This window comes from Ictalurus furcatus, chromosome 11, assembly GCF_023375685.1.
Source record: "Ictalurus furcatus strain D&B chromosome 11, Billie_1.0, whole genome shotgun sequence".
In the NCBI taxonomy this organism is placed as follows: domain Eukaryota; kingdom Metazoa; phylum Chordata; class Actinopteri; order Siluriformes; family Ictaluridae; genus Ictalurus; species Ictalurus furcatus.
In genome coordinates, this window is record NC_071265.1 from 2059176 (window position 1) to 2087084 (window position 27909).

Below are 27909 nucleotides of genomic sequence, written 5' to 3' on the forward strand. Positions count from 1 at the left end.
TACCTGAACTGGCTAGGGGCAGAAAGTGTTGGAAATAACTGGACGGGGCCGAAAAAGCAGATTTGTGAGAAGGCAGGTTGTGAAAAACGCTCGAGTGACTGTAAAAGACCTGCAGCAAGACTTGGTGTAACAGGCGCTGAGGTTTCAGTGAGCACAGTAAGGCGTGTACTAAACGCAGAAGGTTTCCATGCCAGAACTCCAAGACGTTCACCGCTACTGACCCAAAAGAACAAGAAAATCGCTCAAAATCATATAAATAATCCACAGAAGTTTTGGGATTCTGTTCTGTGGAGCGATGAAACTAAACTGGAACTTTTCAGCATGAGGGATCAGCGGTATGTCTGGAGGAAGAAGAATGAAGAAAGAACACTCTGTCCACAGTCGAGCATGGTGGAGGCTCGGTGATGCTCTGCGGCTGCTTTGCATCCTCTGGCACTGGAAACCTGCAGCGTGTGGAAGGTGAGATGGATTCATTGAAGCATCAGGAAATCCTAGGAGGAAACCTCATGCCGTCTGTGAGGAAGCTGAAGCTTGGGCGTCGTTGGACCTTCCAACAGGGCAATGATCCCAAGCATACCTCAAATTCCACCGAGGCTTGGATGCAGAAGTCGTCCTGGAAGATTCTACAGGGCCATCACAGTCACCTGACTCGAACCCCATAGGAAATCTCTGGTGGGATTTGAAGAAGGCGGTTGCAGCACACAAACCCAAGAATATTACTGAACTGGAGGACATTGCTCATGAGGAACGGGAGAAGATTCCTCAGGAACGCTGCCAAAAGCTCTGCATCTCGTCTGCAGCAGGTCATAACAGGAAAAGGAGCTCTACTATATACTAAAGCTGCTCTCCATTAAGGGGGTGAGTAATTTTGAAACTGGAGAGATCATTATAAGTTGCATTTGCAGTTGAATTTGGGGAAACCACTCGAAGCATCCGTTGTGTCGAACTATTTCAACTGCTTGTGTTTGATCTGTTCATCGCAAACAGCTGAAAGTCTCTACATTTTGACAAGAAACCTGATTTGCACTGGGGGTTGAATACTTTTGATTGTAACTGTAACCACTCAGTCACACTTTCGCTCATTTAATCATTGACTCGATTAGTTACATATTCTTTAATTACTCACTCGCTGAATCACTTACTCATTCACTCACTCCTTCATTTAACCACAAACTAACCGCATATGTTCTATTTTATTTAAATTTATATTTAACATTAATTTGAGTGAACTTTTATTTAAATTCTAGCTGTATAAAGTACAGTACAGTCTCTGTGTACAGGAACCCGATGAGAACCTGTGGGAAGCCTGGATGAGGTGAAGCTTTACAGCTCTGTGCACAACACAGGCTTCATTGTAAACCAGGAAATGAGAATTAATCTAGATAGAGCTTGAGATTTGAGCGCTGGGCCAAAGTACACAAACACTGAGTTATCAGCTATTCAGATTAAACTGTCACTCGGAGCACAGATTGGTCTCTCAGCTCACGCCGCACATAACGGGTAAAGCTGAAAGCCAAGCTGACGAGCTCTCTCTGGTGACTCACTCGCGTGGTGGGCCGAGCTTTTAACGAGCTGCTGTTATTTTTGCCACGTCTGGGGGAGTAACGGTGGAGGCTGGAGAAGGAAAAAAGGCCGAGCAGCAGCGACAGTCCAAACAAAACCCTCAGCTCCTGGACTTCACTCTGTGACCCTATCTGACAAAGAACATCACCCTGCTTACGTTCCTCCTTCTCATAACACACACTACGCACTTCATTTCACGCTTTTAATAGGGCAAGAAATAATTCTGGACCAGTTTACTGCAAAACTATCGACGGATCGAAGCGGATTTACTAATTAAAACGCTTGATAGAGAGGTGCGTTAGATAAGCGTTAGCGTTTAACCATGTCTAAAGGTTAAACAGGTGGAGCTGAACACATTTTTTCTCCTTGAACCCGCCCCCACTCCTTCCAGTGGGCAATAGCATGGCGAGCTTAAAAAATAAATAAATAAATAAATAAATAAATAAATAAATAGACCATTAAGCTGCTTAAAAGCTAAGTTATAACAATATAAACACAAAACTGCTCAGAACATTTTATGAGAATGGTCACGAGTGTCGTCACGGTCCTATTTTCTTTATAACGACAACCAAACGTTTCCGCTCAATTCACTGTGTATAAAAACCCTGTGTTTACCCAATACACCTAATTACGCTTACATTACTTTTTATGATGTACTACGGTGCTGTGAAAAAGTATCCTGATTTCTTCAGTTTTTGTGTACATCTCTTACTAAATTGTTTTAGAATTTAAAACAAAATCTAAAAGGTACAGCAAAGGCAGCCTGAATAAACACAAAATATAGTTTTTAAATGATAATGTTATTTATTGAATCCCCCAAATCTATGAAAGTGCATTGATAACGGGGTTCAGCTGGACGAGACACAACCAGGCCTGATTACTGCAGACCCTGTTCAATCACATCAGCACTTACATAGAACTTTTTCAACAGCAGGAAGGTAAAAGGTCTTACTCAGTAACACACTGTGGCAAAGTTGAAAGAATTTCCAGAATTGATGAGGAAGAAGGTGATTGAAAGACATCAGTCTGGGTTACAAAGCTATTTCAGAGGCTCTGGGACTCCAAAGAACTACAGCGAGAGCCGTTATCTCCAAATGGAGAAACTCGGCACAGTAGTGAACCTTCCCAGAAGTGTCCGACCTTCTAAAATTCCTCCGAGAGCACAGCGACGACTCATCCAGGAAGTCACAAAAGAGCCAAGGACAACATCAAAGGACCTACAGGCCTGTCTTGCATCAATAAAGGTCACTGCTCATGACTCCACTATCAGAAAGACACTGGGGGGAAATGGCGTCCAAGGAAGAGTGGCGAGGTGAAACCCACTGATAACCCAGAACAACATTAAGACTCGTCTGAATTTTGCCAAAACACACCGTGATGATCCTCAAACCTTTTGGGAGAATGTTCTGTGGATTCATGAGTCGAAAGTGGAACTGTTTGGAAGACGGGGTCCTGTTACATCTGGCGTAAACCAAACACCTATTTCCACAAGAAGAACATCATACCTACAAATAGTTAGACTTTCACAGTGGTGTGTGTTAGTAAATGAGACCTTTTAGCTGAACTCCTGTTCGACGCACATGAATCGAAGAGGGCTTTGGATGAATGTGTGTTGTGAGGACACGCAGCACGTCTTGGCCAAGAATTGCGGAAATACTGGGGTAATTTTGAAAATTAACAAAATGCCAACAAATCAGTCGAACGATGTTATAAGTAAGGAATAAAACACTTTGTTTTGTGTTGTTACTGTAAAATAACGAGCAACGAGGTGGTGTGATGAGTTACTGTTACCACCCCGAAGGTGATTACTTTCCTACAAGAGCACACACTGAAGTGTTTTCTTCCATTTACACAATATACCCCAACACCATCGGAACATTTCTCCATTCCCTGTAAACGTTCAATTTTACGAGTATTTTTTAAATTTTACAAGAACAAACAAACAAGCGGTGAAATTTAAACAACTGGGGACGGATTCACAAAACATTCTTAAGAAATCATAATTCTTCTTAATGGCCAATTTCTTCTCATTTCCTAACTTGAGAAAAAACGTTAAGATTATTTTGTATTCCCAAAAATTCTTAGGAACGGTCTTATTTTTTTTCTTAAGCTTGTTTCTAAGAAGAAAAATCAAGAAAAATTCCAATTCTTGAAAGGAAATGTTCTTAAAAATCGTAAATAACTTGGTAAAGTTAGAATTTTAATGAATTTATCGGGTTGTTTCGAGTATGAAACATTACAAAATTATAAAACTTGTAACATATAATAAATAATGTATGACCACTACAATATTTTAGCGCGTGCCTACTGAAGTTTTTGTTCTTTTCTTCTCTTTTCAAATTAGCTGAATTATTTCCACTTTCCAGCAAGTAAATTCTCCTGTGACGGTGAATTTCGGGTAAAGTCATTAAACAAACACACCTATACGTATGAATAAATGATTGGGAGGTGACTGCTACTTAATGGAAAGGGTTAGATTGAATATTAAATTGATTAAAGTTTGGTAGTATTGAATTTGCTGTAGCCATTACACTACTGTCATCTTATTTAAAGAAAAAAAAAATAAATGAAGATGTTCTTAAGAAAATATTTGAGAAATAGGACCATTCTTACAAACTTCTCAGAATTTATCTTAAGAACTTTCTGAACTTCTTCCTGAAGATTTCATGAATCCAGGCCCTGGTCCAGAAATAAAAAATAAATAAATATAAATAAAATATATATATATATATATTTTTTTTTTAAATAAAAGCACCAACCGCATGAATATTGATGATACTTGGAAAAGTGCATCGTGACTGAGATTACAGTACATATCGCAAGATCATAATCGGTATCAAAACATCTGGCCAAGACCGATCATGTAATTTGTAAAAAATTAAATACGTGTTAAAGATGTAATTTTCTGTAGCTGACTTTTTATAAGTCTATTTTTGCCTGTTACATGATTAATGATGAGCTAAATAAATAAATAAATAAATATTCAATATAAAACTTTGGTTCCATCTTCGCTTGCGCAAAGTAGACTACAAATAAAGACTTTTATAAAAGATGGACGACATTTTAAAGTAAGTTTATTGTGAATGCGAGTTCCACGCCTCGATATAACCTAGTGATTCAGCACAAACACTTCGTTTGGCACATTCATTTCAGTCTTTGTGGAGGCTGATTTTGCATGTCACGGTTTTCCTGTGTTAGATAAAGAGTCTGGAAGGGAAGACGGGCTGCAGAAAACTGATATATTAACGCGCTCATTTTAAAACATTATTGTTTCTATAGTAACAGTTCATTCCCAGGGACTTGTATAGCGGATGCGCCACTTTACGAACGGATTTAAAAAAAAAAAAAATGCTGGGTAATTGTTTTCTTAAAGTAAGAGGATGCTTATTTTACATTTGCGGAAGAGGAGTCAACAGGAAATCTGTCATTTCTAATGTGCTCGTTGTTATAAATACATTACGGTAACAGCTCATTCAGAGGGACTTTCACAGTCATCTATAAGTAGAAAACAATTCGTAGAACTTTACACAGGTAATACCTAGACCTCTGTACAGTTTGTACATCAACATTTATGCAGTTTAAACCTAGAAGTTTACACACTTTATAGGTAGAAATTTATGCAGTTTATACCTAGAATTTTATGCAGTGTGTACCTAAGACTTCATGCAGTTTATACCTAGAACCTGACGTACTTCATACTTAGACATTTATACACTTTATACATAGAAATTTGTGCAGGTTATACCTAGAACTTTACAGTTTACACACAGATCACTATGCAGTTTATACATAGAAATTTGTGCAGGTTATACCTAGATCTTTCCGCACTTTATGCAGTTTACAACCCCAGCTTTATGTGGTTTATACATAGTAATCTATGTAGTTTATTTCTAGAAATGTATGTAGTTTATACCTGGAATTTTTATGTGATTTATACCTAAAATTGTGTGCAGTTTACACCTGACACACTTTACAGCCAAAACTTTACAACCTATATATTCAGAAATTGTGTGTACTTTATACATATAACTTTACAGTTTATACAAAGGAATTTGCAGATTATACTTAGAACCTTATTATACAAAGTTTACACAACGATATCTACGCAGCACACCTAGAACTTGACACTTTATACATAGAAATGTGTTCAGTTTATACCTAGAATTTTACGCCGTTTATATCTAGAACTTTACAGTTTATGCCTAGAACTTTATGCACTTTATACCCAGAACTATATGCAGTTTATACCCAAAACTTCAGGCAGATTATAGAACCTGACACACTTTGTACCAGAAATTTATGCAGTTTATATCTCAAACCTGACACATTTTATACATAAAACCTAACTTTTTACTTACACACTTTCTACAGTTTCTCAGTAACATGTCGACAAGTTGAGACTTCAAAAGAGAGGCTGATGAGGGAATAAGTTATACTTGTTTGTAGATGTTCCACAACATTAAATGCAAATATAAATGGATAAAAAAAAAAATAAAAAAAAAAGTGACGTTCTTTAAGGAATAAAAATATAAACGGCATAAAATGAACGAAACGCTTGTGGACGTGCTGCAACAGGAAAATGTTCAACTTCAGGGTGGTAACAGTAACTCTGCTTCATCACATCACCCAGTCAGTGATTATTTTCCTGTAACTGCACGGTACAGAGCGTTTCGTTCCTTACGTGCCATTTCACACAGACCAAAAAGGACTGCTTGTTTGAACATGAGGGCTGAACTTATAAAGAAAAGAAAGAAGACAGGAGTAACCAAGAGAAAGTTTTAAAACAACAACAACAGATGGGCAGTGCAGGGCAAAGACAAAGAAAAGGAAGTGTGGGGAAATGAAGAATAAGAGATGACGAAGAGGAAAAGGAGACAGCGAGAGACAGAGTGAGAGTATTTTAAATCGTGGAAGGAGAAAAGCATGACGTTTGTACAGGAAGCAGGCCTGTGGGCTGGGTGTGTGGGGAATTATGAGGTCCCGAGGGGTCAGATGAGCTGAAGGGGAAAACAAAGGCGGTCAGAATCTGGAGAAAGGATCGGACGAGGGGGGATGGAAATATGTAGGGCTAAGAAACATTTTCTGAGGAGAAAGTAGTTTAAGCCACACCCAAGCACTCGGACTGAAGGAATGCTGGAGAAAAAAGGAGGCTCTGAAATTTAAACACTGAATAAGACCCGAACCTCTATAAACACACTATTAAATGGAGGAAATACATATTTCATTTGTGTGTGTGTGTGTGTGTGTGTGTGTATACCCAGAATTTTCTCCGTCACTAATCTAATTCTTGTGTTGTCTTGTGGCTGTTGTTTACGCAGGACAGCAATGTTTATCCTGCACTCGACTTTGTGTGTGTGAAGAACCTCCCTGACACCAGCTTGTGAAATCCTGAGAATAATGACCACACACACACACACACACACACACACACGCGCCCCCAACCCACACGCTGACTAAAATACAGCACTGGCAGAAATGTGCTGCTCACAGATCGGAAGACAGAGCGTTTAACACTTCTGTGTGAATGTATATGCACGGAAGGAGCCTCCCCTGGCTCACCCTGGGCAACGATCAGTATCATACTGCTGAGCGGCTAATCCTTCCGCCACGATGGGTCCACTAAGAAGTGGAACCTCGACACGAAAAGAAGTAGTAGTAGTGATGAAGAAAGGAAGGGCTGAAAGAACTTGCTTTAAATTCCAAGAAGCTGGAACCGGGTCCATTTTTAAAATAAATTTTAGGGCTTTCATATTATTTTATTTAAGGTTATCATGGTATTTTCTCTCATCTTCTTTGGAACCAGGCCAAAAGCAGTTTTATTGTATTTATGGTTTTTAAATTATTTTAAAAAAACAAAAATTCACGTCTTCCTTTATTCGTCGTTTTATGCGCGTTTACTTTTTAATTTGTTTTATTTTGACTATTTTGTACTACTTATTTTATTCATTTACATTTGTATGTAATTATTTTATTTTTGTAGGTGAATATTTTTTCATGTTACTTTACATTATATTACGTTTTGTTATGCATGTGATATTACATTGTTACATTATGCTATATTACACTGTTACGTTTTACATTATGTTAGGTTTTACATTACGTTACGTTGTTATTACATTGTTACATCTTAATATATTGTGACGTTATGCACCATTACATTATATTACATAATATGTTACGTTATGTTACGTTTCATTATGCATGTAATATTACATTACTTAACATTATGCTATATTACATTGATGTTATACTATATTATTGTTATGTTATGCTATATTACATTATGTTACGTAATATTGTTACGTTTTATTACATTATATTATGTTATGCTATATTACACTATGTTACGTTACATTATGTTATGCTATAATACGTTACGCTATATTATATTACCTTATATTATGTTACATTATATTATGTTACGTTATGCTATATTACATTATGTTACCTTATATTATGTTACATTATGCTATATTACACTTTCTTACGTTATATTATGTTACATTATGCTATATTACACTTTCTTACATTATATTATGTTACATTATGTTACGTTATGCTATATTACATTATGTTACGTTATGCTATACTACATTGTTACGTCATATTATGTAATGTTATGCTATATTACATTGTTACGTTATGTTACGTTATGCTATATTACATTGTTACGTTATGCTATATTACATTGTTACGTCATATTATGTAACGTTATGCTATATTATGTTACGTTATGCTATATTACATTATGTTATGTTACGTTATGCTATATTACATTGTTACGTTATATTATGTTACGTTATGCTATATTACATTATGTTATGTTACGTTATGCTATATTACATTGTTACGTTATATTACGTTACATTATGTTACGTTATATTACGTTACATTATGTTGCATTATGCTATAATATGTTATGCTATATTACATTATGTCATGTTATATTATGTTACATTATGCTATATTATGTCACGTTATGCTATATTACATTATGTTACGTTATATTATGTTACGTTATGCTAGATTACATTATGTCACGTTATATTATGTTACATCATGTTGCATTATGCTATATTATGTCACGTTATGCTATATTACATTATGTTACGTTATATTATGTTATGTTATGCTATATTACATTATGTTACGTTATATTATGTCACGTTATGCTATATTACATTATGTCATGTTATATTATGTTATGTTATGCTATATTACATTATGTTACGTTATATTATGTCACGTTATGCTATATTACATTATGTCATGTTATATTATGTTACGTTATGCTATATTATGTCACGTTATGCTATATTACATTATGTTACGTGATATTACGTTACATTATGTTGCGTTATGCTATATTATGTTATGCTATATTACATTATGTCATGTTATATTATGTTACATTATGCTATATTATGTCACGTTATGCTATATTACATTATGTTACGTTATGCTATATTACATTGTTACGTTATATTATGTTACGTTACATTATGTTACATTATATTATGTTACATTGTTGCATTATGTCACTGAAAGGAAATTCTCTTATATCACGAACTCTCATATTTTGAACAGTATTAAGACACCCTGGATACGGGGAACACTGGGTTATAGTTTCTGTTTGTGCGTCTCTGTGCTATCAAATACCTATGATGAATGTATTCATTTAATTACCTCTGTGAATAAGCTGATCAACTGCCATCCTTCTATATAGCTGAAACATGGAGACCTATTTTTGTAGTATGACTCTGTGTGCGTCTAAATCTGTCTGCACCTGCAGAAACCGTCCACGCACTGCTGTTATCAACGTGTATAAATACTTCTGTTTTGCATGAATCAACTGGGATGTCTCGGTGAGCATGCATGTGTCAGTGTGTGCTCATTTTAGACCCCGACCCCCCCCTCCCTCCGGGCCTGAACGCTCTACAGTAAACCACACTTTCTAAAAGTTAATAGAAGCAGAAGTAAAAAAAAAGGCTGGAAGGCATGATGGAAGATCTGAAAGACATAATCTGAGGTTCCTGAGAGATCCCGTTATGTTATGCTATATTTGCTATGTTATGTTACGTTATATTACATTGTGTTATATTATATACATGTTACGCTACATGATGTACTATAACTTATTTCATTGCAAATATTACACTGTTACATTATATAACATCTTGCTTCGTTATGCATGTTATGTTATTACATGTTATATAATTTTCTCATTACATACATGAGATAATTATAGATTATTATATGCAATGATACGTGATGTTATATTACATCATGTTATGCCATCTTAAGTTAAGATTCTTTTTGACAAGCTCATTTTCTGTCCCAAGGGTAATGGAATTTACAGCACAAACCTCTGTAGGGAGTTTCTACAGTACACAGAACGATCTCCAGTACTATAACTAACTCGGAGCAGATGGGTCCTGGTCTGTCCCTCCTGCTGGGAGATTTACTCATCGATCAAGTGGAATCTCCACCCAAAAATCCCTCACTGAATTCTCACACACACACACACACACACACACACACACACACACACACACACACACAATGTAACTACAACACCAAGTGCCAACATTCCAGCAGCTGGTCAACATCCCAGCAGCTGAGCGTGAGCTCAGAAATCAGAAAAGTCTGTAAAGTAAACGTTGCGTCAGGAAAACAGGGACACGGTATTTTTTTCCTGCTACAGAAATGTACGATTTCCACATTCCGTGGAAAGAAAAGGGAAAACGGGTCTATAACTTCATTGATGTTAAAACACGTGTGACCTTGTTGTGAATCATCTCTCACAGCGTGAACTACTGAGCCGTTTCCATGCTGGGAAATCGCAATGCGCTTCATTCGCGGTTATATTTTACATTTCCTTCCACCTACATCGCCGATTTCCGGACCATGTGGTTTCATTAGGTTGCTTTAAGCGCAAGAGTAACTATCAGCATGCAATACATAATAAAATGCTAAATTATAAGACCTACTGGATCAAGTGCTATTTTAATGCTGCGGAATAATGAGTGCGGAAGCCATTTTGTTCAATTTGTTCAATTGAATTGATTATTACAACTAGGACTATTCATGCACCAATTATACTGGATTTACTTTAATGCTTTAGCTTCTCGTCCGGTCATATATCGTCATATTGGTCTTTAATTGTAATAAAAATTCTAAAATTGTTTCTTGCTTTTATGTTAACTCGTACTACATTTGACTGGCAAAAAAAACAAAACTGTGATTCTCTCTTCAGTTCATATTTTCCATCCTTGATGTTTTTTTTTTGTTTTTTTTCTCCAGGTGTTAAGTAAACAGCAATCGATGGGGGAAAATGGGCTGCAACCCCAACGGCGTGGCCTACACACAACTGATTTGCATATTCAGAACGGGGAGCTAAAAATATCGACTTGAGTACATGTGGATCAAGTCTTTCCCACTCGTGTAAATATTGACGTAACATTTGGACGCAAGCCGTCGAATTTGAATACGGCCCTCCAAGCGATGAGGAAGCTATTTGAGATTCAGCACTCAAGGGACTAATAAAAGCCATATTTTATTTCGCCTATAAATGAGATTTATATTGCGTTTGAACAATCGACGGTCCGCGCTATTGTTTAGCTCCGCCCATGTGATTTCACACGCCTGGGACTTGGGCAAGAAAAGGAATCCGATTCATCGCCGTCTGACGTTACATTCGAAAGTGTTCGCTAATCTATTAACTCCAGAAGGCTGGGATGCAAAACAGAGCTTTCTGTAGGTTTGAATGCGACATGAGAGGTCTTTAAAATTCAGATACGGACTCGAATAGGAAGTCTGGTTAGCGTTAGCACTCGTTAACAGTCTACATTCGTACATAAGGATGTGATTTGAGTCCCGGCGCGGAATTCCTATGCTAGGTGCAATTTAAAATAAATTAACGAAGACAATACGGGAGACTCTCTCAGAATTTCTCTCCGGACCCCAGTTTGTAAATAACATGTGGTCGCGACTCTAGTTTGGGAAACTTTTTGGGGTTAATGGTGTAATGGGATCTAGCTAGCAACATGGCGGCGGCACGACGCTCGTCTTTCCTCCATCGTTCTCTCCAAAATGATCAAGGAAAAAAGGCTACAGTGTACTTGATCCAAAATAAAGATCATCATCGTGCCAGACAGAGTCAGAAGAGTCCGGTAGGGAGGGGGAGAAAGAGCGGACGGAGTGGTTCAGAGGGTGAGGGAACAGTAGTAGAGCAGGGAGAGATGGATGGAGATCCTGAAGGTGATGGTGATGTAGAGGAGTGCGAGAACATTAGGCGCTGCTTCCAAAAACCATATACAAGTCATCCAGGTGAACCCATAGAGACCAGACCACCAGGTGAGCGTGTAACGGGTCAGGGTGATGTTACCTGAGGTAGTCCCACAGCTTCAGCAGTCTCTCCTTCTCCGTGACTGAAGCCCGGCCAACCCTGAGCACAGTGAAATAACTTTATCTGTGAGGTGAAAAAAAAAGCTCTTCACCCCGAGAAAGATCAAGAACGTTTCGATAAGCAAGGAACGACCCACTCTGCGTCGCGCCGCATTAGGAAACTAATCAACGACGGGGTGGTGTGATGACGCGGAGTCACCGTTCCATCCTGAAGCTGATTGTTTTTCTTCCAACAGCACGTCCCAAAGCGTTTTACTCCCCTTACGCCACGGCAAGTTTGTTTACTTTTTTCATTTTTCTTATCTGAAAAGCGCCGACACTGGAGACTCCTCCCATAAACGTAACAAACATCTCCAAACGGTTACGCCCGGATTTTATAAAGTGAAGCGTGTGCCGTACGAGCCCCTTGCGGACGAGCCGTTACTATAGAAACGATAACGCGCTAGAACGGGCGCGCCGACGCGTCGAAACCTGCGCTGCTCTATAGAAAACAAATCGACCAATCAGAATCCAGAACTCACCCGCGCTTTGGTGTAAATATAAATCACGAAAGCCTGCATGAAATCTACACGAACAGGCCTGCACTTCAGTCACTTTCGCTTCCTGTTCTGCTTCCTTTAAAAATAAAAAGCACAACGTTGTACTTTCTGAGCCTGAAAAAACAAAAACTCCTCACTTGCTTTAGTTTATTCTGGAAAGGAACTAAAGCGTCTTTTTTTTTTGGGGGGGGGGTGTTCTCCCCCCACCTCTCCGTTTTCTGAAACTAAACACACGACGCCGGTTCGTGCCACTGGAAATGAAACGGGGAGAAAATCCAGATCCTTCCACCAGCGGTACAAACACACTCGGGCGTACGTTTAATAAAGGTCGGCGTGTGTACATGGCGCCCAGGGAGCACCGTGCGTCTCGCGAGAGCCGTCCATCTCCAGCATTAATATACATGCAAAACACAGGACCGAATCTATGCAAATAGATCAACCTCGTACCCGTAATACAATGTACCTCGGAAATAAATTCCGCGCCAGAGATCCGAACGCAAACCAGTACTACCACAGGGCAGGTATTAGCGTAAGCCGGGTTTGGACAGCTGAAAGCTAAACCAGACCAGAAATATCAGAATCGTCCGAAAAACGATGACTGCGGTATTAGATCGTCTCAGATGAAACATCCTGCTCGCACTTCCGCCTCGGAAACACTTCTTCTGCCTTTAATCAGAGTTGTACTTGTGGTTTTAGACAATCAGTGCCTCTGTAGACCTTTCCAACGTCAGGGTCTTAACCACCACGTGCTTCTCGGCTTTCTATTTAAAAATAATCGCAATGCCATGACGGCCTTTATTTAAAAAAACCACAATATCAAGCTTATCATTTTGATTTTATTTGTTCTGTTTTCTACCTCAGTGAACACTTTATCACTTTGTAGGTCAACGTAAAGGCCGCGTGTTGCCCTCCGATCTTTAAAAAACCAAAGAAAACGAAAGCTAGCTGGGTTACTGACTGAACCCGCACTGCTTTGTGAAAATCCTCACTGATAAGGTCCTTCACTGGAGACGGTGTTCTGGCCAAAGATGACTTCATAAATGAAATGAAAGTGTGAAAGTGTGTGTGTGTGTGTGTGTGTGTGTGTGTGTGTGTGTGTGTGTGTGGATATGTCTATATCTCGGGAATCGATACAGTTCATATTTTTTCATGCTGTTTTCACTCATGCATGTGTAGCAAATGCTTTACATTCCTCTGACTGAATCAGCCGTGTGTGTGTGAGTGTGTGTGTGTGTGTGTGTGTGTGTGTGTGTGTGTGAGGAGAGACAGAGTGTTCAGCTCCATATTTACACAGGAAGTGGAAACTCCTGAGGCTCCCCTATAGGGAGGCAAGTCTGAGCAGGTTAAAGCCCAAATGAAAGAGAGAGAAATTCAGAAGGCGAGAGACTCAGAGGAAGAAGTTTGGGTGGGGGGGGGGGGGGGGAGGAGCTCCTCCTAAAACCAGCCCCACCCTGACGAACAGATCTCCACACAGGAACGAGACACAGACTGAGAGCGAGTCACAACACGATGCACCGAGCCACCAGCAGAGGAACAGAGTCGCCATGACCAACCTGGAACAGAGATACAACCGCCCCGCCCCCCCGCCCCCGCCCCCCACCCACCCCCACCCCCGCCCGGAAATATAGCGGTCATGCTCATGAATGTAAAACGCAAATTTGTGAAACCAGATCACTTTCCTTCAGAATGTGCAAATTCTCAAACACAGAAACACATGCCATTGCACCGTACAGATAGACTTCTACAGAAAGACAGCCTGAGGAACCGCAACAGTGTGTGTGTGTGTGTGTGTGTGTGTGTGTGTGTGTGTGTGTTTTCCACTGAATGATCTGACTGATTAAAATAATCACACATTGATTAGTCTGTAGTAGTACTGAGCAAGAAGTGCATTATGGTCATGTTGGGGAAAGACTGTGTGTGTGTGTGTGTGTGTGTGTGTGTGTGTGTGTGTGTGTATACACACACACACATCAACATTTGTGCAGCTGTTCTAAACTCTGTGACATTAACAGACACTGTGGAAGCCCCGCCTTGTTCATGTTAATGAGATCTGATACCCAGACCCCGATCCTGTAACACATGGAAGAGACTGGAATAGGAAATGTTTATAAAGACACTTGATTATAGTTTTTATGGTCAGGATTGATATTTATTATATTTACATTTTGAACTGAATCCATAAGCTCCGGTGGGATCTTTTCAGCTGTGGAATTTACGCTGTATTTTTCAGGTGCTTTAGCAAAAAAAATAAAATATTCAAGGCTTAGTAGATTTAAAGAAAAAATATCACATGGATACGGATATCCGACGCCGACGGTTCGGGTCCGGATATCCGACGCCGACGGTTCGGGTACGGATATCCGACGCCGACGGTTCGGGTACGGATATCCGACGCCGACGGTTGGGGTACGGATATCCGACGCCGACGGTTGGGGTACGGATATCCGACGCCGACGGTTGGGGTACGGATATCCGACGCCGACGGTTGGGGTACGGATATCCGACGCCGAAGGTTTGGGTACGGATATCCGACGCTGAAGGTTTGGGTACGGATATCCGACGCCGACGGTTTGGGTACTGATATCGGCTGAAACGAATGATTGTGGGCATCGGTGGTATCTCGAGTTCAGGGTAATGTAAACTGGACAGAGATTAAAACGTTTATTAGCTCTCCTGTGCCGCTCAGCACTCGCACACGCTCACACAGTATGAGCAGCACATCAGTAATGCAGAAAAGGTTTGAATACGTGCGGTCTACACGTATTTATTACAGCACAAATAAAACTACTCAGAGTAGTAACTGTACTGCTCCGGCATGCAGAACACGATAAAGGAGTTCAGGTAGAAAAACCTTCCCTTTAATGTCATCAGTGTGGCGTGCGCACCTGAGGCTTCGGCTGTATATATCAGCAGTGTGAATCTCACACGCAGCCACAGCACTGCAGGAAACAGCGATCACGTCAAGTGATCGTCAACACACCAGGAAGTGCAACGTGGGGCCTGTGCGGAGCGTGACCTCTTTACAGACGCTGTAGAAACAACACCAGGGTTGCCTGGAAGACGCTGGTAAAAAAAAAAAAAAAAGCAACAACAACTGGAAGATTTCCGCCGTTCCCTCAACATAACCGTCTCCTTTACTTCAACGTTAAGCGGCCGCTCCGGACAAGCCGTTACCATAGAAACGATAACCTAATTAGAAGGAGAGCATTATTACAAACCTGTGATTTGCAGCTTATACCTTCTGACCAATCAGAATCGAGAATTCAATTCAACACCGCCGGTCTGATATAATATCGTAATTGGGCAAATTGAGATATTAAAATTTTTTTAAAAAGGTTTATTATTTTTTAAAAATACAACGCTACCGTTTGGCCGGCAAACCCGTAATACCGTGACACGGATCGGATCACGATACGATATTTCAGTCGTATCGCCCAGCCGTACTGCCAGCCCAGTCAGACTTGCCCAGTGTCACTTAATTAGGTTATTTAAAATGCTAAACATCTAAGCGCAAGTTAAATACTCTTTTATTCACTTTAGAAAATATATTAGATTAGACTTGCTATATGAGACTCTTGCAGTCCAGGTGTAATAAATAAGAGTCTATTTATATTGTATGAGCAATAGATCTTCTAGCTTTGGCAGTGAAAACACAAGCAGCCGCTCTCCCTCTCGCTTGCTCGCTCTCGCGCTCTCTCTCTCTCGCTCGTTCTCTCTCTCTCTCTCTCTCCCTCACTCCCTCTCTCTCTCTCTGAGCAACATGGTGCGTAACATAAGCAGAAACCAAAATAGTTTCCATCTTAGTTACAGTGACTCACAAGAAGACAAAACACCGGGTACAAGACGTTACAGATTGGATTCAGAGCCGGCTTTGACGCACTTAAAAGGATTATCTGCTTCTGGGACGCAGCCAAAAACCGGAGAAGACACGAGCTGTGCATTAAGTGAAGAGTTTTACACCTTGTCTCGTACAGGACAGAGCAAGTCGATCATATGAATCGCAAACGTCGATTATTTATATCTTCCCTTCAATCCGATTGATTTCTTTTTTACTTCATAAGCCCAGCTCATTTTTTATTGGGGGCGGGGGGGAGGGGGGGACTTCCGCACTTCAAACAGGAAGCAAAAGTTCATCGCTCAGGAAGCTCTTGAGCAAACAGAGACGATGTCGAGTGCGCGGCCGCTCCAGCCCTGCCGTCATCCTGCCGTAAACGTGACGATCCGCAGACGCTCCTCTCTCGTGTCCCAGAACGCTAATCGCTCACTGGCCTGAGATTTGTGATGCGTAAGCAACCACAGGATATAAACATCCCCTATAAACATCCCCAGATTAGCAAGCATACATACAACATAAGGTAAAATGATATCATCACGATACTTGAAGACATTTCTACAGTACACGATACTGATCTGAGACGCATCGATATCGATGCTGGTATCAGGCAGCGCTCCGTTACGAACACCCGCTGCGTAGTGTACGTTAGCGCTGTGCTGATTAAAGGAGTGTTTTACGATGAAACGATCAGCGTGCTGCGAAATGATCCACAGGAGGAACTACGGAACCTTTCCTACGATACAAGTAACCTTGCTAAAAGATGTTTTTTTTTTTTTTAACAGCGCGGCGTATTTCCTAAAGAGCAGAACTGTCAGGCGTTTGAGAGCGAGCACTGACGCACGCTGGTCTACGCTTTCATTGGTGGCTGCACGTGCTCGTTTTCATCTCGCCGATACCGCTCTGCGCGCGCAGGTCGGCCGACCTCACGCCCTCCGTTAAAGGCGCCGTTTTAAACGCCACGACGGTTTTTATAAATAAATAAATAAATAAATAAAACAAAAGCACACGATGTCGTTTGTAGCGGCACGTGACGTTTCGTTGTTTTTGACGGACCGCTGCGACCCTGTTCTTCTAAACACGTACAAACACTAAAGGATTTCCAGAAGCGTCTCTCGGACGCAGGATGAACCGCTAAGCCGTGTCCGACGTCCCGTGGGCCAAAAGACGTTTTGTTGAACAAAGCCCCGCCCCACTCCTATAGCATACGCCGGGGCGAGCTGTTTAGTCCACACCGTAATCCTCTTTCCCCCAGCTACACTTATTAATAGGCGGCCTTGAGGAGCTGCTGAGAAAGCTTTACGCAGATAAACCCCTCCTCTTTCCGTCGCACCTGAACCTGCGACCCAGCTCCTCTTTATCTGCCCGCGTGCTGTGTGGATTACTCCGTCCGGTCGCTGACGGAACGGTCTGTCCGAGAGCTTTCCACGGTCCACTGAACTTCTCAGAAATACCAGCAGGTCAATCGCTCGGCCGTGGAACTTTTTTTTTTTCCCTCCTCTTTCCGTATAGATTTTCCCGTCTCTGAGCCAGGCCCAGGCCCGTCACTGTTACGCAATTCTTACACGAAGATTAACTGCTGTGCACGCACTCATAACTAATTTAATGAATGAATTAAAAGCAGTGGAAGTCTATACACGCGCTGTATTCGTTAAACGCTGAGAAAACACAACGTTTACAGGGAAACCTGTAAAGGCCGTAGAGCTCGGCGTGTTTCAGACATGAAGTGGTTTGAGACGTGTTGTTATTTTTCAGAATCATTTTAAACGCACGTTATTCTGATTATTTTTAGTAGAAGTATTGACGTAATTATTAATAGTCAATAAAACGACAGTCATCATCATCATCAGAAGACGACGACGAGGACGATTTCAATAACAAGCCATTATTACGATTAGAAGAGATACAGTCGAGGTGTTTTATTAATGATTAACAATAACAAGAAGAACAAGAAGAATTCTTCCTCTTATTATTATTATTATTATTATTATTATTATCGGAAACCTTGAAGAAAGCCATCCATGTTCTGGAAGCTTCTAAACGTTTCAGGACGCGGCTGTTATCGGAAAAGGATGAGAGCGGGAACTCCGGAGCACTTCCTCGTTGAGTATGTGAATAGAACAGCACCACATTATGGTGTTTTATTCCTTCCTCCTGCCTAATTAGGTGATTATGTGGTAATTGTTTCACAGGCCTACGCAGGTAAAACCCCATAATGCACTGCAGCGGGTCCGTGTACGCGAGTTCCCCCAAACAGACTGCTTGTGAAAACGTTCAGGATGAATAAACGTCAGCGTGCTCTCCAGTCACCCCGTTTTTCTCCCTCTCAGCTGGTACATCACCATGGAGACCACACAGGGGTCACGCAGGGGTCGGACGGCGCGTCTCCTGCACCCCCTGCTGGGCGCTGTGGGAAGCAGTACGGAACTGTACGTTCGAGTGGGAAGAGAGATGCTTCCGAGTTGTATTGTAAGCACGGCAGCGTGATTCTAAGCGTTCGGTCTTTTATAACTTCCTGTTTATGTCTGAAATCGCTAAACACCGAGCGATACTTCCGTAACTTTCTGATCAAACTGCTCTTTCACATTAATCACTCGTGATCAATTTCGTGGAGGTTTTTTTTTGGTTTTTGTTTATTTGCGATTCTTGCGGCCAAAAGCGTTCGATTTTGCTGCGTTTTTCCTTTTTTTTTTTTTTCCTTCAAAATTTGCGCTGCAACCCGATTCGGCGAAATCGCAAACAGCACGGAATCGTCTTTCGCGGTGATGTTTGTAGGTGAACGAGACCTTTTAGCTGTGCTCGCGCTCGACGCACGTGAATCAAAAAAATCCGAACGCGCGACGTGACGACGTCACGTGAAGAGTCTTGGCCCAAACCTGCGGAAAATCCGTGATAACTTCTGCGATCGCAGAAAACCACCAGGAAGGGTAAGGACGTCCCGGATACGTACGTACACGTGCGTAGAAACGTTCAACGAAGTCAAGAGTCCGTGTTCCGGAAGCTTCTAACCACTTCAGGACACGCTGGTGCTGGAAAATGTCTGCGGTTGACCAACACCTTAAGGACTTATTTACGCCGTTTTTGAAGAATGTTCTTCGTAAGAGTTTGAATTTACGCAAAACGAAGAATGTAAATTCATGACACACCCCACGGCTTCCAAACTCCACATCCGTACGTACTTCTTATCCGTGGATATTATCTGCACTTTCACTTCCCCTTCGTTTGCCTCGTTAGCAGAAACGACTTAAAGACACCACCGGCGTTCCCGCTTCCACCGAATCGAGCAAACTTGGCATAAAATCCTTAACCCTAGCGACCATTTTGTCTGAGAGTCTGACCTGATATGCAGCCAGGACAGCATGGGCGTCGTTCCTCCACCGAACACCCAGACGGTGAAGAAGACGATGAGCAGCGTGGTGGTGAACATCGTCTGCCTCGCGTACGTCGCTGTGTCACGGATCGCCAGAGCAAACGCCATCGCTCCTCGAAGACCTGCAACACACACGACGTCTATAATAATCAGCAGGAGAGCAGTGCTGAGAAAAGAACAAGCTGACGCCTGCCAAAGGATCGTAACACACAGGGACAGCTTGGCAGTCGTTCAGGAAAGACGAGAAGACGATACCTGCGAACATCATCATGTGCTGGAAGTTGGCGCCAATTTTGTGTCTGCGTCCCAGGTTCAGCAGGAAGGACAGGGGGTAGATGTTCGAGGCTCGGCCGATAAAAATGGCGATCTGGTGATCAGGGTGAAGTTAAACAAACGCGCTTCACAACGGACATCAGAACAACAAACATGACCTTCTAGGGCTTTGAAGTTGCAAACAGTTGCTTTGCATTTTTTAAAGCAGCGGCGTGTAATATTTAGCGCCCTCTACTGCCTGAGAGGTTCCTTAAATGGGTGCCGTGTGATGTTAAGCGCCCTCTGCTGCTTGAACAGTTTTTTAAAGGAGCGGTGTGCGATGTTAAGCGCCCTCTGCTGCTTGAACAGTTTTTTAAAGGAGCGGTGTGCGATGTTAAGCACCCTCTGCTGCTTGAACAGTTTTTTAAAGGAGCGGTGTGTGATGTTAAGCGCCCTCTGCTGCTTGAACAGTTTTTTAAAGGAGCGGTGTGCGATGTTAAGCGCCCTCTGCTGCTTGAACGGGTTTTTAAAGGAGCGGTGTGCGATGTTAAGCACCCTCTGCTGCTTGAACAGTTTTTTAAAGGAGCGGTGTGCGATGTTAAGCGCCCTCTGCTGCTTGAACAGTTTTTTAAAGGAGCGGTGTGCGATGTTAAGCGCCCTCTGCTGCTTGAACGGGTTTTTAAAGGAGCGGTGTGCGATGTTAAGCGCCCTCTGCTGCTTGAATAGTTTTTAAAGGAGCGGTGTGCGATGTTAAGCGCCCTCTGCTGCTTGAACGGGTTTTTAAAGGAGCGGTGTGTGATCTTTAGCGCCCTCTGCTGCGTGAACGGTTTCTTAAAAAAGCGGCGCGTGATGTTTAGCGCCCTCTGCCGCGTTAATGGTTTCTTAAAGGAGCGGCATGTGATGTTTAGCACCATCTGCTGCCCGAGATGCTTATTAAAGGAGCAATGAGTGATGTGTGATGTCTAGCGCCCTCTGCTGCCTGGGAGATTTTTTTTTATTATTATTTATTTATTTATTATTGGGAATAGCGTTACTATTCTACTCATCATTATTACTATTATTATTATTATTATTATAGGATACGAATGCTCCCACGATGAAGATGGGGCTGAAGACGTGGTTCTGGAAGGTGAACAGCGCCAGACCCATGTAGGAGAAGATGAAGTTCTCTGCCAGGAAGTGCAGCACTTCAAACAGCTGAAATGAAGACATATATTAATATTAATCTCAGTGACTCAGTCACACGCTAGACACTGAAAACATTCATTGGAAGCCCACAATTCAGTGCACCAGACTTAATAACCAATTAACTAACGTTAATCTTACCACTGCGATATTAATTATGGTTAATTACTAGGGATTACAATGATTACAATGATACAATGCGCAGCTGCTGATAACGGTCACTAAAATAAATAAAAGAAAGCTAAACAAAGCGTCATCATTATATTAAACAGGCTCTAGTTTACTAAAGGCCTGCGCACTCTTCAGAAGATTACGGCAAAATGTTATTTTGTTGTCTCGATATATATACCCATAGCTTATTTCTAACTCCTTAGCATTTTAAATCATAAAACAGAAGCAAGGCTTCCCACCCATCACCCCCCCCAAACTCAAAAACCATGGGGGGTGAAAACTTTTGCACTCGACTGTACAGTATGGACCATTTCACAGGCTGTAAATCAGCTGTTCAGCCTGGAGCTTCTCCTGTTCAGCAAGTATCTTTTCAAAAGTTGTCAGAAAGTACGCGAAGCCCGCTGTCCCAGATGTAAAGCGGCTTTATGACGTGGAATATTTCGCTTCCTCAATCTCAATCTCGCTTCCTCCATCGTTCCATTTCACCTCTCTGTAGTTTATCTGTCATCGGCGTGCTTTCGCAGGTGACTGCTCACTCGAAAAGGTCATGGAAACTGACTGGAAGCTGGCTCAACGCTGCCCCCTGGCTGCCGTCCCCATACTCGAGGCGACTCTTAACCTGCATCCACGCTCATCATACAGTACAACCAAGAAGCTTCTTTTCTACGTACGGCCTGCGTCGCTGTACCGTGACTACGTATGGGCGGAGCTTTAAACGGTACAGGGTGCTGATTGGTCGAACATAAAACGGTTTCTGATCTGTCATTTTAATAGAGTTAGACTTCCACCCAAAATGGCTTCCTGCTCACTGCATGTGCTCACTACATAGGGTGCACACTACTGTATACCTACATAGTGCGCGACAGAACACGGCCATTTCGGAAAAAAATCCACGTTTCGGTCTGCGCTCGGACTTTTGACCTAGGTTAAAGTATTGGCACCCTTGGCCGATACAGTACAGTACGGTCCAGTGGGGAAATAATCTCTCTAAGAAAGAAGAAAAAAAACGAAGGAAGGGGAGAAGCGTAGTACCTGTTTGGTGCGTTTGGTCGACTCCTCGGACAGATTGTTGTAGGTGTAGTGAGCCTGCGTGATCCCACAGAATAACACCGCTACGACACCTGCAGGACATACGGAGCACGTGCGGGATAATTACAAGCCGGGGAATTCCCCCTCAGACCAGCCACACATTCACACACGCGTGAAGACGCGCTTAAAGACAGACACACATCGTAACCGATGTCTCTACGTACGAGAAAACATCTCTCTCGGTGCGTTTCCCTTCTTTCCGCGTACCATAAACATCACAGTTCGCTGCTTTATACTCTCCGACATCTCAGGATCATGTGTCCGCTGTTAGAAGACCCTCGGACACCATTTATTTCACGCTAATTAAAGATAACGTACACACACACACACACACACACACACATACCTGTGAAGCCACATGCCTCGGCCAACAGGAAAGTGCTCCAGGACATGAGGAAGAAGAGCGCGGTCTCCAGCAGAGGGAAACAGTGCAGCTTGGTGAACTTCGTCACGTGGACACGGAGTTAAAGCTTTAAACAGTACGACAGAACAACACACACACACACACACACACACACACACACATCACCGTCCTGAAACTGCACTCGTACAGACGACAGGGCGGTGTGATGCAGCGGAGTACGTATATTTATCCAATTATAGTTACTTTAACCTTCTGGAACGTCCATGAGACAGGAGCGTTCCCGTTCTCGCTTACGTTACAGCAGCTATAAACAGTCGTTCCCTCACCAGCCCTCCCTTTAATCTCTCCCTCTCGCTTCAAAACTCTCTTCAAAGCTCGCCGCATTACCCAGAAACCGCAACGAAGCGCAAACTCGTCTGTCCCGGAGATCTCGGAAAGACCTTGACGCTGGAGACTCCTTCCGCAACGTCAAATAAACATCACCTCACAGAAAACGTCACCATATCGACACTTACACACGTTTTCTTAATCCGTTTATGTGGAGCTTCCATCGTACACGAGCTCGTCAATGATCGGTTACTACGGAAACCATAACGTGTCAGAACGAGCGTGTTAATATAAACCTGCGCTACTGTCAGAGACGCTGTTCTAGAGAATGAATCAACACCTTCTGACCAATCAGGATCCAGAATCAGACCGCGCTGTAGGATATTCAGAATCAAATGTCTTTGTTTATTTATTAGTTTGTACGTTCCCTGTTTTTGCACATTATCGAGTTTACTTAATCACATTTTATTATCTCACTTACTATACATTTATGTATTGTATGAAATCATTTATTAATTACTTTATTTATTTAATACACTGTTTATTGCACCTATTTTCTGTATAGTTTTTTAAAATATTTTATTAACTAATTCATTTACCTAATTTCTGTATATTTTTATTTTATGAACTAATTCATTTGCCCAGTTTATGCATATTTAAACGTTAAACCTTCCATGCGGCGAGTTTAAAAGAAAGGTCATCGCGGCGCTCACAGACGCACGCCGGGCAGGAATAAGACGCTTCGTCACAGGTGACTCGTGCAATATCGGTAAGGTTATAACAATAATAAGAGTTAAAAGCTTTGAATCCATATCAGACACTAGAGTAAATCTGAGGTTTATGATGTGCTGAAAGGATATGAGGGCGGTGACGACTCCGGTGACCGCGCCCATGGCGAAAGATCCGCTGAAGATCCCGAGGAAAATGCCGACGGATTTAAAAAAGGCCGAGGCGTCGAACGTGTGCGTGTTCGTGCCGCTGGGCTGATAGGCCATGATGGATCTTAAAAACAAACAACAACAAATATATATTACATTATAAACAATAAATACAGTAAAATGGCGTAAAAAAACGGGGAACCCCCCCTAAAAGAAAACCCTGTCCAGGATGTGTTTTAAGGGAGCGGTATGTATCCCTTTCCCTAGCTGACTCCACCCACTCTGTCGATACTAGACACTACGCATGCCTTACGATGCCTCGACTTTTAAGGAAAACAAGAAACCAGGGTGACTTTATTTGTATTTGTAACTATATGATTTTTACAGCTTTTAAAATGTTATAACGTGAGTCATTTGCTTTAATATACAGCTAAATGAAATTAGTTATCCATGATAACGAATAACATATGAATGGTGAGAGTTCCTGTGTGAATGTTAACGATAGACCGAATTCTTCTATGCGAGTGTTACAAAAGAACAGATTTTTTTTCTTTTCTTTTTTTAATAAACTTAAAGCCCCTTTTTGAGCAGATTATGATTGTCATGTCTGAAATTTGATGTGAGTTCCTTTTACTGTAAAAACAGAGAGTGGATCAGAAATAAAAGACTGCTTTGAGAAATAGAAAATGCCATCTGTAGTTTATTCACTTTGCATTATTGATCTGAATCGAGTTGAACAGAAAGTGATTCTCTCCGACCAGAAGATGGCGCCAGAGGACCACGTTTGCAGGAAAGCAGTGGGAACTTCCCGTACTTCACACTTCCTTCACTGGATAATTTCACTCAAAAACATTTTCATCCTTATTTTCCAACTTCGCTGCCTCGTCTGTGATCTGAAATCTGTAGATCTGTTAAAGTGAGACTCACCTGGATCACGTGTACTAACCTCACGGTTATTTAGTGAACAGGTTCCACTGGTGTTCCTAGGAATGATAAATAGCCTTCCGGTTCGGTTACAGACGTAAAGGACAGCTCTGGATATGATGATTGACGGATGGATGATTGAGGAGCGATTGACGGATGGATGATTGACAGACGCAGGGTGGATGGATTGATCATGGATGGAGGGAGGATGGATGGATGGATGCTGGATGGATTGATGGATGATGGATGGATGATGGATGGATTGATGGATGATGGATGATGGATGGATGATGGATGGATGAGGATGGATGATGGATGATGGATGGATGAGGATGGATGATGGATGGATGAGGATGGATGGATTGATGAGGGTGGATGGATTGATGAGGATGGATGGATGGATTGATGATGAGGATGGATGGATTGATGATGAGGATGGATGGATTGATGATGAGGATGGATGGATGAAGGATGGATTGATGGATGAGGATGGATGGATGATGGATGGATGAGGATGGATGGATGAAGGATGGATGGATGAAGGATGGATGGATGGATGAGGATGGATGAAGGATGGATGGATTGATGGATGAGGATGGATGGATGAGGATGGATGGATGAAGGATGGATGATGGATGGATTGATGGATGAGGATGGATGGATTGATGGATGGATTGATGGATGGATTGATGGATATGGATGGATGGATGATGGATGGATGGATGAGGATGGATGGATGAAGGATGGATGGATGAGGATGGATGGATGAAGGATGGATGGATGGATGAGGATGGATGGATGAGGATGGATGGATGAAGGATGGATGGATGAGGGATGGATGGATGGATGAGGATGGATGGATGAAGGATGGATGGATGAAGGATGGATGAAGGATGGATTGATGGATGATCTTGTTCTCCTCGAGTACTGAATTAAGATGAGTTTGGACTACTGGAGCGGCGAACACCACTACATGTAGATGTTAAACCCGGATCTCACTCGCTCTTCATAGTGATGAATGTTGAGTGTTTCGTAGGTAAATCGTAGGGGTTTAGTCTTTAATCACGCACAGCTTCATTACAGGATTTATTAAGGGCTGGATGAGTCCATTTGAGATCAGTTCAGTTCTGCGTGACACCGGATAGCACGAGAAGATCTCATATCTCTTACATCACGTTCCTCATGCTCATGAACGCTAAAAGCAAATCTAATGACTTAAATGAAACTGGAAAATATTATTTAAAATATAACCCGACAGTGCGGGGCGTCTGATCCGCTGCACTGCGTCTGATTACAGAATTAAACGGAGTTCAAATAAACTTCCCGAACAAAACCAGGAGAAGCTTCCAGATCCGTGCTGTACAGTCAGCTTGATATCCAGTTACCGAGAGTGGCTCGGATTAACAGAACACGTGTGTGTGTGCGAGTGTGTGTGTGTGTGTGTGTACGTACGATGAGAGGACGATGGCCACAGCATCGTTCATGACGCTCTCGCCGAACAGCAGGGCGTAAAGATCCACATCAGCATGGAGCTCATTGAAGATAGCCAGCACAGTGACTACACACACACACACACACACACACACACACTATGAAATGCAGGCTCTAGGATTATATTAATCATTTTAAGCACGTACGATATTCATTTATACTTAACAACAATATAGATTTAACGATTTAATCGTCTACGTCAGGTTAAACCCCGGATTTAAAGACAACCTGAAATCTGAGACGGAAAGAGAGACAGACAGACAAACAGAGAGAGAGAGAGAGAGAGGAACAGATGAAGAAACAGAGAGACAGACAAATAGAGAGTGAAAGACAGAGAAACAGAGGAAGACAGAGAGAGAGAGAGAGAGACGGGAAGAAAGACAGACAGAGAGAGAGAGACAGAGAGGGACAGATGAAGAAAGAGAGACAGACAGAAAGACCGCGAGAGGAACAGATGGAGAAACAGAGAGAGAGACAGATAAAGACAGAGAGAAACCGAGGACAACAGAGAGGCACGAAAGAGAGAGACAGAAAGAAACAGACCGAGAGAGATACAAGAGAGTCTCACACAAATGAGACACACAAATAAAGGAGAGAGAGACAGCGAGAGACAGACAGGACGTTACCGGGGTCTGTAGCTGAAATGATTGCTCCGAAGAAGAGGCAGTCAGTGTAGTAGAACTTATCAGTGAGCTGTCCTACAACCTGCATCAGCTTCACCACTCCATACATCAAATTCCTGACACACACACACACACACACACACACACAGAGAGAGAGAAATGAAGACAATAACCACGTGTTAATCAGGAGTTATTACCCGATGTAGAGTAAAGACGATGATGTCAACTCCAAACTCGTGTATAAAGCAGGTGTAAGGGCGGCACATGGAGATCACTTCACCTCCAGCACAGCGGAAAGTAACCGGAACTACTTTTATACAGGACCGGATCAGTGGGACGTCCTTAAGAACAGTTCAAGACTTTCTCTCGCGTCCATGAGACAATCGTTACATACGATACATATACATGTTAAAGACATTCAAAATCTTAAACTGTATTTTAAAGACTTTTTGTGCTGTAGGCTATATCCCGGTTCCTAGCATTTCTCATCGGAGTCACAAACGCAGGGCGGACGGTAAACGCCGCCGCCGCCGCCGCCGGCGCTCGCTCCACGGCCGCAGCCGCGAGAGCCTGGTGTGAGCGCGGGGTCAGACGGCGTAAATCGGATTAGAAGCGAGTTTGGAGTAAACAGATCCGGTGGATAGAGGAGTGTTCCTGTAAGGAAGAAGCTTGTTTACCCAATCACAAAGCAGGAGATGGCGGTTCCCAGGAACGCGTACGTGATGATGGAGCCCAGGTTTCTGAAGAAGTGTCTCTGGAGGAAAACACACAGATTTACTCATCACTGATCTGCTGGAACGAGCTAAAAGCACGCTCAATAAATGGATTTCATATGCATTGTGTGTGTGTGTGTGTGTGTGTGTGTGTGTGTGTGTGTGTGTCTGAGAGAGAGAG

At 42.1% G+C, this 27909-nt stretch overlaps 1 protein-coding gene across 2 annotated transcripts in view; it reads right to left on the minus strand.

The window, feature by feature from the left end:
• Window positions 1-27909, minus strand: part of slc9a7 (solute carrier family 9 member 7) — a 57357-nt gene that overhangs the window by 18871 nt on the left and 10577 nt on the right. For both annotated transcript variants that reach the window (XM_053635754.1, XM_053635755.1), the window contains exons 4-12: window positions 27693-27769; window positions 27019-27131; window positions 26354-26459; window positions 23960-24101; window positions 22755-22860; window positions 22352-22440; window positions 21047-21160; window positions 19967-20078; window positions 19680-19833 (exon numbers count right to left, since the gene is read on the minus strand). In XM_053635754.1, coding sequence (XP_053491729.1) covers window positions 19680-19833; window positions 19967-20078; window positions 21047-21160; window positions 22352-22440; window positions 22755-22860; window positions 23960-24101; window positions 26354-26459; window positions 27019-27131; window positions 27693-27769 — 1013 coding nt within the window. The remainder of the gene's footprint in view (window positions 1-19679; window positions 19834-19966; window positions 20079-21046; window positions 21161-22351; window positions 22441-22754; window positions 22861-23959; window positions 24102-26353; window positions 26460-27018; window positions 27132-27692; window positions 27770-27909) is intronic.